Below are 15,212 nucleotides of genomic sequence, written 5' to 3'. Positions count from 1 at the left end.
ATTTTTCAAATAACCGAGTTATGGACTCGTTTCAGTTTTTAAAACAGTTTTGGGGGAATTTCTCCCTTAAATGACGTTTTAGGGCAAAAGTGCACTGATGCAGTCTTGTAGAGAATATAATTCCCTACAACTCTCCATTATTACCCTTTTCTTCATGTAGTTCTTAGTTTTGTTGTTAAAGATGCGTTCTCTAGCTGCTTTGAGAATTCAGATGAGTTCAGAACATTCACACATTTTATACTTTCCGTCACATAACGCAAGCAAAGTATTAAAGTGTTTTTTAAGGTCAGAACTGTCAAATGTGGCTCTATGAAGCTGTAAACACAACTGACAGTGCAATTTCTCAAAACATATCTATTTGACATTTTATACTTTCCGGTCTGACAGGTGTCACGTGACGTAAACAAATTAGTAATGTGTTCCTTCACGTCCTAACTGTCAAATTTGGCTCCATGGAGCTCTAAACACAACTTACGTTGTAAGTTGTCAAATTAGCTTTTCTAATTTCATAGTTTCAGGTCACGGGTATCGACAGTTATGACAGCTGTCACGTGACGTATAAAAATAGTAATAAAAATTAAACAGTTCTCACGTGAACCTTAACGTCGTAACTGTCAAAAATTTGGTTCCATGGAGCTGTAAACACAACGTACAGTGCAATTCTTCAAAGAAACACATCTATTTGGCATTTTCTACTTTCAGGTTACTGGAGAGTTAATTTTGACAGTTATGACAGCGGTCACGTGACGTATGAAAAGTATTAAAGTGTTTCTTAACGTTAGAACTATCAAATTTGGCTACATGGACCTTTAAAGGCTACTCGCAGTGTGGTTCTTCCAATTCCATTGCCTGAATTGTTGCTTTTGTTTCATTCATCATTCTCTTGGCATTTTCTCCAAAAATAAATTTCCCAGAATTTTCCATCTCTATGCATAATTTTGTCTGGTAATATCCAAACAAGTTTTTAACGAAAACATGATCATTTATGGCTGATTGTATCCCTGTAATTGACGTTGTGTTGCGGCAATAATAATCGACAAACCTGTTGATTTATCTTTGTCTCATCTAGGGTAAAGACGCTGCAATAACGTTGAAGTTAAAGCTATCAATCCTTTTTTGATCGTTTACCAATAAAACAACCTATTCCTTCAATCATGCACACACACAATATAATGAAGGAATTTTTGTCCATTATTTACAAGAACATCATAGGTAACGTCATCTGCAGAATTGATATTTTTGTGTTCTTGTTAAATTGAATTCAACTGCATTTCTTCATCTTACCATATTTTAACAATCCTCTCTAGTTTTATTATAGTCAACACAATCAACGTTCATTTAATAGTCGTTGGTTTACAATAGGTCAAGACAATTTGTTTTGTAACTTACCTTTCTGTATTATGCATTGTTATTGGAATAAAAATCTCATAGGCGAAATTCAGCAAAAGCACGAAATCGAAGAAGTAATAGATTTAGTTAATGTAACCAAATTCCGTTGTTTCAAACTCTCCGTTCTCTCGAAACGAGTGGGTAGCGGAGCGATTTTATCGTATAAATGATGAGCTTTTATCGAAATGTTACACAATATTTTACATGGTTTTACATAGCTCGGTAGCACTTTCTAACAGTCAACTTTTCAGTTAACGGGCAAATGGAGGTTTAATCTTTTAGATTGATGCTGAATTTAAGAAAAAAATCAATCAAGAAAAAACGTAAATGTCTAATGAAATGTTTGGTCTTTGCAGGCAGACATGCGGTTTTGAAATAATGAAACATATTTTCAAATGTATTGTGTATGACGAAAAGAGGTCAAGCTGAGGTTAGTTCAGGTTTTAAAAGCGTAATTAAATTTTAAAGCAGCTGCCATTCAAGCGTAACAAATCATAGTATCAAAAATTAGAGTTATACAATAAAGATAAAATGTAGGGGTAATTTATTTCACGTTTTGTCAACTTTTTTTTTCAAATTACTAGTAAAATTTTTTGTCTCCGGCTGGCCGAATGGTAGCTAGAAAACCCTCGAATTCATAATAATTGTGGTTATTGAAAAAGTTGCGGTGAGGAATTGCAGGTGTTTAATTGAAAGTGGCATTTTTCGAGAGTAAATTACAAAATTCTCAGCCATACTAATCAAAAAATGGCATAGCCTTCAACGGTAATGCACGAGCGGCAATACTACAGACGAAAGTGAAGATATTATTATTGTTACATGACATACACCTACATATTAAATGTAATTGTACCTGTGATTGAGACTTCATATCGGTACCTTCAGGCTATTATTTTCTTGTAAATACCATTTTACCAGTAGATCGGATTGAATGATCCTGGAACACCGTCGAAGCTTCATAAGAACATGCGGAATCAACTGCAAGCATGTCATTTGGCTTAGTTATGGATTTAATCACTCGCAGGGACATTAAAGTGAAATTCACTATAGGAACAATAAAACTACTTATGATTAAGTAGGCTCTTATTGTTTTAAGTTTAAAAATAGACAAAACATCATTCAAGGAGGATGTACTATATTGTTGTTAAAAAAACCCAGCATTTTAAAATAATTAAGCTAATTTTATTCTAAACTGAATGTAATTTCTGTGAAAAATACGTCAGCTTATCATTTAATTGCTAGGATTAAAGAGTTGTTTGCTTGACCAGAATGGTTTATTTTAACAATAATTAATTAAAGCTCTAGAAATAAAACTTTCAAGAACTATTTAAGACAAAAACTGTGGTTGTTGCCCTAAGTCAAAGATATGTGTTGCAAATATGGCCATTAAAAAGGTTGAAACTCTATTGTCTTTCTTCTCACGCGGTTTTGCACGCCAAAATGATTTTCTTTGAACCTCTACTAAATTCCTCATTTTATTTCGACTGTTTCGACTGGGAAAATATCACTCATGTTAATTATGTTGATGTCAATTATTCCTGGCCAAGTAGAGAAACATATAATTAACAATTATTAAGCTAAATATCTCATTTCATAAATTTTCTCTATTTATACCTGTTTGCAGTCCAAGAATATCCATATTCAACAACCGAATCATTCACATACGACTTTAATTACTTAGGTATTATTAATTCAAGCTTCCTTCGCATAATACACAGAAAGGTATTTGCTTTGTTTTCTTGTTAAATTTTAATATTCACTGCAGTTTTGTTAATACAAAGTAATCAAAAAGAAATTTTGTTTCAATTTTTAAATGCATATTGGTTTTATTCTGGTGTTTTCAAATTATGAGTTACAGCACAGATGAAGAAGAATGACAGAAAAAAGGGTATTTGGCTAAAAATAGTGAAGAATTTCAGAGAAATGTTAAAAATTAGAAAGGAGGAAGGAAAATATGAGTTGGCGGATAATTAAAGAAATAAGACGTTAATGTAAAATGGATAGCACACAAAATGCAGGAGAAGGTTAAAAAAATATGCACAATACAGGATGTCCTTAAAATGTGCTAAAGAAATGCTACCACAATGTTCTTAAGGCTTAAATGTGAGTAAGGTCGGAGATACAGAGTGTCAAAAGTACAATATAGTTTTCGTTTTTCGTGAGTAATCTTTTTAAATCCAATTAATTTTTTGTTGCTAAAATTTCTTATTAGTTATTATTTGTATTAGAGAAATAAGTAACTAATTTAGTTTTTAGTGGCAATTATTTTAATTAAACGCTTTTACCGAATTTACTACTAGTTTTTTAAATCCAAATATGTATCTCAAAAAGCGTGGTTCAAACCAACTCTTACCAGTTACAGTTATACCTTTTTTGGGGTAAAATACGTTAGAGAATAAAAATTTTAAATTTAGAGTAAAATACAGAGTGTCTCAAGTACCACAGGCGACGCCTTCTAAATCTTATTCACATTTAAGCCTCAAGAACACTGTAGTAGCATTTTTTCGTACATTTTAGGGATACCCTGTATATGCAGATTATTTACAGCAACATTTTCAGAAAAAATCTATAATAAACCGTAATACACTTAAAATGACCGAAGTAGAAAAATAACAAAACAGTAAATTAGAGCAAGAAATCCTCTAAAAATCAAAAGAAGCATCTTTACTAATAGGATGCTCAAAAAATGTAAAAAAATACATTTTTGGGTTGGTAATGCTGATTTAGCGGAAAAATTCTGCTTTTGGTGATTCGGATTATACCCTACCATCATCAGCACCCAAAATCGTCAAATTCTGGTCGTCCTGGTCGAAGAAAAGTCGGGACAAAGGTGAAGTAATAAGAAAAAATTAATAAAAACAAAACATACAATTTTGACATATTCAGACTATATTTGACAAGTGACAATTCATAGGTGTTGCACCTTTTTATCAAACTGGCAGAGAAAAAAGTAAATTTTTTGGTTGGTAATGCTGATTTAGGAGAAAAATGCCATAAGTATATTACCATCTTGTGAAAAGGATTTCGGTCTACCAGGCCATCATCAGCACCCAATTCCTGATGGTCTCCGGTTGAATTCTCAAATAAAACAAATGAATGATACGAGACAGAAAAGAAAAACAATAAATTACAAAAAGGAAAGCCCTAAAAGAATTTTTGGGACAAAGGTAAAGTAGCAAGAAAAGATAAATAAAAGCAGAATATCAAAATTTTATTTGATTGACATTGGCAACTTCTTTTTGTATTTCTTTATCCAACTGGTAACAATTATAAAATGTGTATGGTTTATTAATGGTTTGTATTGTTTCTTCTAAGCTAATAAGTCTAAAATCAAAGAAAGTATTTACATATCAGATCTTCCCTGGGAATCAATCCAATTGACGAAAAATATAATGAAAGCTTGTCAAAAGAAGAATAGATGAACCAAACGACTTTGGTACATATAACCAAAATGAAGACATTTCAGGTTTATTGTCAAAACTTATTTTATTATTAGAATTTATGTATGGATGGATGGTTTTCCTGAAATTTGACAGATTTTGGTAATTTGAGGCACTTAAATCATCGAAGTCACAGAAAACTCTGACAAAACCTTCTAAATAAATAAAAACGTTACCAAACAGACACTGTATATTTCATTTATTCAGTACCAACTGACATTTTAATGTTGATATTTAATATTTGAAACTAATACTGGGGTTTAGGTTTTCTAGTAGACTTAAGTTCATGTTGTTAGGCAAGTATAAGTCTATTAAAATCCCATTAATTATTAAAAACCAAAGTACCCTTAACGATAATCAAACGGTGTAAAGTCTGTTTTACATGACTTTCAACAGTAATAAACGCCTATCAATCTTTCCATAAGATATCGACTGTGTTGCACCAAGCGGAGATATGATGACGATAATGATGATGATATGGATCAGATTTTTAAGACATTACACGCATCTTGGGGGGTCAAGGCCGTAACAGTATTCTAAAGCAATTTAATGGTGAACAGTCTTTGGAGTACTTATTTCAAGAACGACCATAAAAATACTGTAACTTCTAAATTACTCGTGTCAGATTAATTATATGTTCTAACGTTGCATTGTCTAAATGTTTTTGGAAGTTTCTTTGATGTAAGTGTGAGGTTTTTGTTGTGGGATTAATAATATAGGAATGCCAGTGCCAGCTTAGACTAAAGTTGTAATGACCGATGGCTTTTTCTTGCGACTTACTGTAGGGAGAATCATTGCGAAATCGAGAGGAGGAGACGGAACAAGATGACAGCTTACATTACGGAGCTGTCAGACATGGTGCCCACCTGCAGTGCTCTGGCCAGGAAACCTGACAAGCTTACCATTCTGCGGATGGCCGTAGCACACATGAAGGCTCTTAGAGGTAACACCCATTTAAGTACTGTTTTTAGTCTTCGGTCTTATCCTAATTTTTGACGTTGATTTTAATGACACAAATTAAGTTTTTTGGTCTGAAACCCAATCCGAATTAAACGGTATCACAAGCATCTGACTTGCATTGAATATTTATGCTAACATCTATTTGTGTGCAATGCAATCAGTTTGTTATACAAAGTTCTTTGGGTCCCTGACTACAAATGTTTTGTAGGCATTTTTTTATTTTTCATTCATTTATGCGCCGTAAATATTGAGATTCTGAGACGTCTGATTAAATTTTCTCGGACGCCTTAAGTCTGGTTTCACAGCAGGACAAGCGTTCTTTTTTTTTCCAAATTGGTTTATATTCTGCTTCAATATTGCATATGCATTAATTTCCTAATTTTTGAATTTGTTTTTATTGATGATAAGTTCTATTTTATAGCTTGGTTAGTTGGTTACATGTTCAGAGGGCAAAAATTCAATGTAACCTTACTTGCTAAATTACGAATGTACTGGTCAGTATCCCAGAAGCAATTTGATAGAATTGAAGTAATTTCAGAATTTACGAGGCGGTAGCCATTAAAGCGTAATTTACGATGATATGCGTCCACCTTGTACCACGGGTGATAACACGATATGCCCCCTATAAAATACAAAGTTGACACCAATTACATTTGTAATACGATGCCGTCAAATTTTCCGCGTTTTAATGATGTTAGTTTATGGACAGTTTTCCTATAAAAGTGCAACTAAATTCGAATTTATTACCAATATATGCAGGATTTAACTATGACGGTTTTAAGCTCTTTCCTGGCTATATTCTGAATGGTTTAGTTACAAGTCGTATTTTTGATGCAAAAAACACATAGTCGATCTCGACAAAATTTCTAAGACACCTTTTCCACTATAGTATAATAACTGTCAAATTTGGGTCCATGGAGCTGTAAATACTACTTACAGTACGGTTCCTCCAAGAAACACATCTACTTGGCATTTTATAATTTCTAAATAGTCCAAATCCCATTCCCTAAATTGGGGCTTTTGATGTGCATTTATTAGCGTTTTTTTAATCATTCTCTTGATTTCTCCTAAAATTCTTTATATTATTTTGGCATTTTGCCATCTTTATTCACGCCAGCACTGGGTTATTTGAGCAAGGTTTTTCCCTTTTTAGAATATAATAAAAACAGCTATTTTTAAACATATGAATTTCACTATGACTGTAAAATGACAGCCAGCTAACTGTGGCTTATTTTAAGATAAGCTTCCATTGTCTTAAGTACAGATCGACTGTGTGTTTTTTGCTTACACTTACACTAACAACTCCACTGTGGGGTTGTTTGCTATTAAAACAGATATTGTTTTACCAGAAAATTGCCAAGTGTTTTATTAAATTGAGGAAAAATTTAAGAACACTATACGGTGGTGTCGAGTCTAATTTTGTTTCCAAAATATGAACAAAACTTTCCATCTAATTACTTTTTGAGCATGTCTGCACGAAATTTTCCGTTATATTGTAAAAATTGCTTAAAGGCAGGGTCTTGCATTTTAGTGGCATCAAATGCGTGAAAGTTACAGTTAAGAACAATAATCGAACAAGTCGTATCAAATAACCTATTTTTTTAGGTACCACGTAACTGATTGACTTAAACACGACTCGGTCAAAAAATTCCAAATAGCAAGACGTGAAATGATTGTAAATATTTCGTGGTACCCGATGGTTTAGTTGACAACCATTCATAATTTACATGGATGTACAGGGTGTCTCTTTTTCTATTCATCACTTAGGAATTAATGAGAGAGAGCTGGATTACCTAGTACCAAAATCTACTTGAAGTAAAGTAATAAGTAGTTTTGTTACTTGACTGAAATACTTATTTCTTCGTTTTTAGTTGGGTCTTCTGTCTCACCACACAAAAAAAGTTTGTTGGGAAAATAGAATTTTGCACTATTTTCAACTAGGTTATCCCTAACCTAACGTTTCAGTGGAAAGACTACCACCGTCTTCAGAGAATCTAAAAAATAAAAAAATTTGAATAACAATAGAATACTTGTTCAAAAGTTCAAAAATGTCTATTAAAATAAGTAATACTTATTACTTATAATTTGTATTGGCTTATCTGTTATTGTTCATATTTTGAAAAAGCGTCAATCAACAAACTTTGACATCACCCTGTATATAATATTTATTTTAAGGTATAAAGAGTACAGTAAAAAGGGCTATCGGCCGCGTGACCTTTCTGCCCATGATACATTTGAAAAGAAAAAATGTTTTATACGAGATATGTCGTAATTCTAGTTAATACAATTAATATTTACAATAACGTCTATATACCCTAATATTTACATAGGGGTGTTATTTACATTTGACTGAAATGCTCCAACAGAGTGGAGTGGGTAAAGCGGGATTGTCTGTTGGTCTTGGAAGGGAAATAGGGTGTATTATAGTCCAGTTGTGGGGGTTGTTTTTCCATTTTGTCTGTAGTTGTGTTAACCATTCGGTAATCCTTGTCATTTTTGTTCGTTCGTACAAAAATTCATTGGATGGATACTTCCAGTAGATTTGAAATTATGGATATTTACTACTTATTACTTAAAGTAGTTATTCCAACTTTGCCAGGTGAAACCTTTCTGGCTAGAATATTATTGAGAGTTGGTTGGTGAAACAAATATATTTGAATTTAAAAGTTTTATTTATGTTGTCATCGTATACATTCGAAGCGCTAGCAGGAGAGAAAACGAAAGACGGCAAAAATGATGAATGCCATCCCAGCAGTATTACAACCTTTTAAGCAGTGGACCACTGTTTTATAAAACGACAATGGCGTGTAGATAATATATTGGTATTCCTGCGACTCCGACCCTTGTACATACTGGTAACCGGTAAAGTTCTTCGGCGGAAAAAAAGACAGAAAGCACCTCTGATACCTCCGACGACGATGGTGCTTTGTAACGGAGGTCTGTACTGCTCGTACCGTGGCTGTGGTCGTACTTACTTGTGCACAGTGATGCTATCGGCCGTTAGTTATGGGCCACAGACTGCCTACTCTTCGCTAACCAGGATTAATGTCCTTATTATTTAATCCCATTCTGAGATTTCGTCTTTTTTTTTCTGTGTTACCACAAAGTACGACCTTACCGTGCCTGTAAAAATAAAAATAGGCGACCGCGTCTTAATAACGTTGTTTCGCTCGCAACTTGCAAGAGCACACCAATTTTGATCAAACATTAATTAAAATAGTTTACCCGCAATTAAGTTTAATTCGATTTTTCACTCCATTGATTGCACTGATCTTTACATTTGTAGCACTGACCTAGAATTATCTGTTAAAAAAATAGTACCACTTCGGTACCTACCAAGCGTTGAAACCTCAGTAGCTATGCGCTGTATGGAAATTCGCATATTTCTCAGATGCTATTTATATCTTCGCTGCCTAAGAAATGCACAATTTAAATATCAGATGGAGGTACAATTTCCTTCCTAAGCCTGTATAATGTTCACCCACGCACCAGGATAGTTTATGGTGGCTACTTGAAATGGATTGCGGCCTTTTTTATTTAATGGGACATAGGCGACACGATCTGCCAAGCCAATTTATTAGCGTTGATATCAATAGGCTGTGCTTTTAACTTTTAATCCATCCTACCAAATTAGAGTCGCTACCAATTTTTTGTTCCATTTAAACTTCATTTAGTACGAACGGTTTTAAGTCACGCTTAGAAATTCGATACCTCTTTGATTTTTGCGTATGATAAACTAAAGTCATAAATTTGATTGGCCCTTTGAAAAGTATTCAATCTTTTTTTACCTGCAATTTCTTTGTCCATTGAAAACCAGTAAGAAGCGTAATTTCTCAATGTCACTTGAGTTCCAGTTTCAGAATGTTTTACCTTCAATAATTTTACCGTAACATTCAACCAAAGGATATGCAAGTTTGGTTCTATTTAGCAAATTACCTCGTTTTTCATGTGTTTTAGGTTGCAAATAGGAACATACAATTAATAATAATTATCAAATAATTTATGTTCTCTGATCTGTGCTGCTTCAAAATTAAATTTTTTTAGAGAAGTTCATTACTTCTATAACTTAAGAGCGTAAACCAAACTTCAGCCAAACTAATTCTTTTAATGCTGAAGCACAAAGTTACTTTAGAGAAACTTTGCATTTTTAAGGCAATTCCTGGATTTCCGAATTTTCGCTGTTTTAACAGCTTTGGTTATCATTATGTTAATTGCTTTCCCACTCAGTTTCTTTAAGTTTTGAACTTCGAATGCAATTTGGTTTAATAGCTTTAATCAATATATCTCAATGGGGTCGTCTACCATAGTGGAATTTAAGATTGAAAATATATAATACAGTTTATTCCTAACAATGTGCAAACGTTATATAAAGAGTTTTTATGAAATGTTCTAATGAGCCTGGCACGATCCCCCGTGACGTAATTAGAGACTCTTCAATTCTGTAATGTAGTTTAAAGGCGGATTATTCATTCTTTGTAACCAGTGCATTGTTGCCAAAGTTAAGTAACACTGGCCTAATAAGGTCTTGTATCAATTAACTATGATGATGTTCTGTTGAATTGCAGACCTAAAGAGTAAGAAGAAATGAACAGTAAGAAGTCTGGGTATAATTTAAATTCATGAATCACTGAAACTAAAACAGAAACATTCTGTATTTTAAAGTGAATATGGCAACTACATTAGAATGTGATTCAGTGAAAGACAGTTGACACTTTGAAAGTAGAAATTTTTACATTTGGTAAAAATTCATACAAGACATACGTCCATACCAAATAAGCGTGGAGAATAGAGCAAGAAAAAACAAACAAAATTTGTGTCCCATATTTTAAGTACTTCTAATTACCACAAATCATTTTTTTGGTAGACGACCTCATTGTTTTTACCTATTTTTAATAATGGATTGGATAACTAATGGATATTTAAGTATTTCCGTTCTAGCAGTCTTGATTAATGCAATTTTGACCACCCTGTAACTCCTTTGTTTTTAGCAAAAAATTGCAAGATGCGAATCTTGTAACTCTACCTTATTCGTGGATAGTTTATTAATATACAGGGTATCCCAACTTTGATTAACAAATCAATTTTATAATTTTTCAAACAAGATGACCAATTTTTTATTGGACGTTTGGCCTGGCAGCCTTTATTAATCCAAATTTGAACCACCCTGTAACTCCTTTATTTTTCATTTTAGAAAAAACTATTAACTCTACTTTTTTCCTAGATAGTTTCTTAATGTACACAGTGTCTCAAATTTGAGTAACAATCCAAACTTATAATTTTTCAAATAGGATATGATTTTATTTGTTATTGGATTCTAGTAGCTTTAATTAGTTTAATTTTGACCACCCTGTAACGCCCTTATTTTTCATTTTAGCAAAAAATTGCAAGATACGATTTTCGTGAACAATTAAGTCTACTTTGTTTCTAGGTAGTTTCCTGGCCAAAAAAGTAGTTAAATTAAATCTGAAACTATCAGAATTAATGAGTTATCTCAACTTGTAAGTTCAGTGTAATATTATTTTGATTAAGGGACTTATTTACACTAAATTGGAATACAATAATTGTTAATTATCTCCATGTACATTCATCAGAAGTGTTGCGATAGATGTATTAAATTTTGAAGAAACCTTAAACATGCATGTTTATCGTTTGTCAATACGTACTCAGTTCCAAAAAGTGCAAAATGTATTATTATAATAGTTTAATTATTGGTATTTAGAAAACCGAAAATAAACTAAATTAATGTTGCATTTTTTGGAACAGAGAACATAATTTTCTGATATAATTGTTTTCATTGGTTAATGAAATTCAATCACCTTACAGAGGAAGAGTTAGTCCGCGAAAAGGCAACCATGGATGGTACGGCCATAGGTGGAAAAGCTTACCTGCGCACAAACGGTAAAGTGCAGACCTTCACTTTTTTAGTGCTTCAATAACTTTCTTTTCCAAGTAATATTAACAACTAAATTTCTAGAAAATCATCTCTGTAGGTAGCAGACCGCTGTTTTGTTATGCTAGCCAAAACTTAATACATCAATCGTAACCTGCTTGTATAGCGCTTTGAATACGCATGCATGCCTTTAGGTGTGTGTATCATATAAACATGAAACTCTAGCAAATTAAGTAAGTTACATGAAAAATCGGAGAAAGAACTTATGTTAAGTGTATATGTTACTTGTTCTTTTTCCTTCCATGCAAATCAGGTTGACTTATCAAGTTTGAGCAGACTTTTAAGTAAGCTTGACAATTACGATTGATTTAGGAGAATCACCCGGTAGGTGGATCTAAAATAATAAAGTTTTCACCAACCCAAATTCAGTTGTGATGTAAATCAGGAAACAATTACCAGCCAAGACAATTATTGTTAGTCAACACTTTGGGCTTTGGTATTTCAAACAGGTACCGTATTTTGAATAAAAATTTTTACTGACGTTCTTAGAAGTCCATATCGGATATGCAAAACGCACTGTGCATAAAAATGAACTGACAAAGAGATCGCACTCGTACACACACTGTTTCTTTTCGAACAGTATGGTTACTAGATAGTTTTAATAACTTTTACGTTGTATTGAAGAAATAAAAATGATTTCCCAAACTTTACTTTACGTTCTAAAATATATTATAATTTTTAGGTACTGGAAACACAAGTACGGACGGCACATACAAACCGTCATTCTTGACTGATCAGGAATTGAAGCACCTGATCTTAGAGGCTGCGGATGGTTTCCTTTTCGTTGTTAGCTGTGATACTGGAAGAGTAATCTACGTTTCCGATTCTGTGGCTCCTGTGTTGAATTACTCTCAGAGTGACTGGTATGGCTCTTGTATTTACGACAACATTCATCCAGAGGATGTCGATAAAGTTCGGGAGCAACTATCTACCCAGGAACCACAGAACACTGGACGAATATTAGATCTCAAGACTGGCACTGTCAAAAAGGAAGGTCATCAGTGTAAGTATATGTCATTTTGAAATATACACTACACATGATTTTTTTTTGTAAATATTTTTTCTGCTGCCTGATTGTGCAGTGGCATTAAACGGACTTTTTTTACAATTAAAAACACTAAATGGGTACAATGAGAACCAACATGAAATAAACTCGAACATAAACGTGTGGGAACGTCCAGGTTTGCCATATATGAGAGCAGGGAGATTGATTAAAAACTCTTTTAATATGTAAGAGAGTGTTTCGAATAATGCCCACGCTAGCATTATCCTTCAGTTTGGTTTTTCTTATTTGTCCCAAGTATATGTATTCTTTTACCTGTTCTATACTTTCATCAAGATCCTAAAACTACTAAAAATATTATCATAAGCGTTTCATCAATCAGGTGTCTACAATTAACTTATTAGGATATATATTTTTTAGCCTCGATGCGTCTATGTATGGGATCCAGAAGAGGCTTCATCTGCAGAATGAAAATAGGCAGTCTGTCTCCTGAAAACATGGGGGTGGGACATCTAAACAGACTAAAGCAACGAAATAGCTTAGGACCGGCGAGAGATGGTCAAAGCTATGCTGTAGTACATTGTACCGGCTATATCAAAAACTGGCCTCCCTCAGGTACGTTCCAGGACATTTTTATATGAAAAATTGCGCTTCTCTTTTTCATATCAAACTTTCTGGTGGGATCTTACATTAAATATGGGGAAATATCAGATATGTTCACAGGTGTGCAAATGGAACGGCAATCAGAAGACGATATGCACACCGCCCATTGCTGTTTGGTAGCAATTGGGCGGCTACAAGTGACGTCCACGCCCAATACTAGCGATTTGTCGGGTTCAAACAGCAATTCCGAGTTCATATCCCGTCATTCGACAGATGGAAAATTTACTTTCGTTGACCAGAGGGTGATGGGACTGTTGGGCTACTCTCCACCCGAATTACTGGGGAAGAGTTGTTTCGATTTATTTCATCCGGAGGATCAGACGCATATGAAAGACAGTTTCGAGCAAGGTTAGTAAATTGGTCATATACGAGTTATCTCACTCACTTCCTAGAATGTTATCTTAAGCAACCATTTGTGGTTTGAGATTTACTGCAACAAAGTAATATTCTAATTTTCTAACAATTTTTACAACGTACGTAAAAAGCATTATTAGTGTAAGTAGACGCTGGTACGTGACCGAATCAAAACTAGAATTACTGTAATTAATATGTTTTGCGTATTACAGGGAAATTCTGAAGTATCAGACAATGGGTCAAGATTTTACGTCATCTATGAAAGTTTATACGGTTTTACTCATCAAATAGTTAAAATTCTTGATTATTTATGATTTACCAGTTTTTCTCTTCAAGTATGTTAGAGATGTTTTAAAGAACATTCTACTCTGTATATCAATATCTCTTTGTATAATTGTTAATTAACACCCCTGTAATTAGATCTATTCAGTTGTTTCTATATGAGATTCTTAAAATATCACATTTCAGAAAAAATTGTAGCTTTTTCTCTTTTTGTCACTTAGACATAACTTAATTTTGTATTTCCTTTCTAGTGCTAAAGCTAAAAGGACAAGTGCTGTCAGTAATGTACCGATTCAGGGCGAAAAATCGAGAATATGTCTGGCTAAGAACCAGCGCTTTCTCGTTTCTGAATCCGTACACGGACGAAGTGGAGTACATAGTTTGCACAAATACGACCGCCAAATCGCTCCATTCCACTGCCGACAGCAGCAATGAGACTCAGGAACAAGTAGCTTATCAACAGCCAGGCTTAGATTATAGTTTGCAAAGGCGGGAAACTGGACTTTACACTCATATGTTGCCTCCTACTCATTTGCAGAGCGAGTACATGCCGATGACTTCCACATCAGGTGAGTTGTGCAATTGATATAGTTGAGTTTCGTCTATTAAATAAAACAAAAAATATATTAATGCTGTGAATTGAAACGTACCAGTAGTTGACACACTTTCAGGGGCCTAATTCTTGAAAGCAGGGAACGGAAATCTCAGGAGAAGTGTTGATAGAATGTGACAGAAGAAGCTGACAATAACGGGCTTCTGTCACATTCTATAGGTCTTTCTCTTGATAACTCCCTTCCCTCGTTTCAAGAATACGCACCCTGAAAACGATCGAAATTAAGTTTTTAAAATTAACAATAGCTGTTGTGATTGGGAGAGGATTATGCTAGTTTAGTTGTTTGGAATACTGCAAGATTTCTGCTGAATAAATCAATGAATTTTAAACAACTAAAATTGTTATGCATGACAAGAAGACGTATGACAAACAAAAGACGTATTTTGGCGTCAGTGTTTATTAGAGTGTTTACAATGTCTATCTCATTTTAACTTAAAACTCAGGTACGCCTATCCTCTCAAATTTTGAGTTAGGATTAACTGAAAATTATGACAGTTGGTTTTACATTTTGGACAATTTTAATTTTGCAGTACTCTGGCAATTTTGTATCTTTCCTCA

The 15,212-nt window shown here is 33.7% G+C and overlaps 1 protein-coding gene across 4 annotated transcripts in view; it reads left to right on the top strand.

Annotated features, from left to right (window-relative positions):
- The window catches only part of tgo (Aryl hydrocarbon receptor nuclear translocator homolog tgo), a 39,107-nt gene that overhangs the window by 19,663 nt on the left and 4,232 nt on the right, over window positions 1–15,212 (top strand). The window contains exons 3-8 of one of the 4 annotated variants that reach the window (XM_081994652.1): window positions 5,612–5,772; window positions 11,613–11,687; window positions 12,422–12,742; window positions 13,163–13,357; window positions 13,454–13,753; window positions 14,293–14,610. In XM_081994652.1, the coding sequence (XP_081850778.1) occupies window positions 5,612–5,772; window positions 11,613–11,687; window positions 12,422–12,742; window positions 13,163–13,357; window positions 13,454–13,753; window positions 14,293–14,610 (1,370 nt within the window). The remainder of the gene's footprint in view (window positions 1–5,611; window positions 5,773–11,612; window positions 11,688–12,421; window positions 12,743–13,162; window positions 13,358–13,453; window positions 13,754–14,292; window positions 14,611–15,212) is intronic. The other 3 variants (XM_081994654.1, XM_081994655.1, XM_081994656.1) reach the window with 3 other exon arrangements.

The sequence above is a fragment of the Ips typographus genome, linkage group LG16, assembly GCF_016097725.1.
Source record: "Ips typographus isolate SLU linkage group LG16, UJ_Ityp_2.0, whole genome shotgun sequence".
Taxonomy (NCBI): domain Eukaryota; kingdom Metazoa; phylum Arthropoda; class Insecta; order Coleoptera; family Curculionidae; genus Ips; species Ips typographus.
Note: the sequence above shows the minus strand (reverse complement) of the source record. Positions and strands in the feature narration are given on the sequence as shown.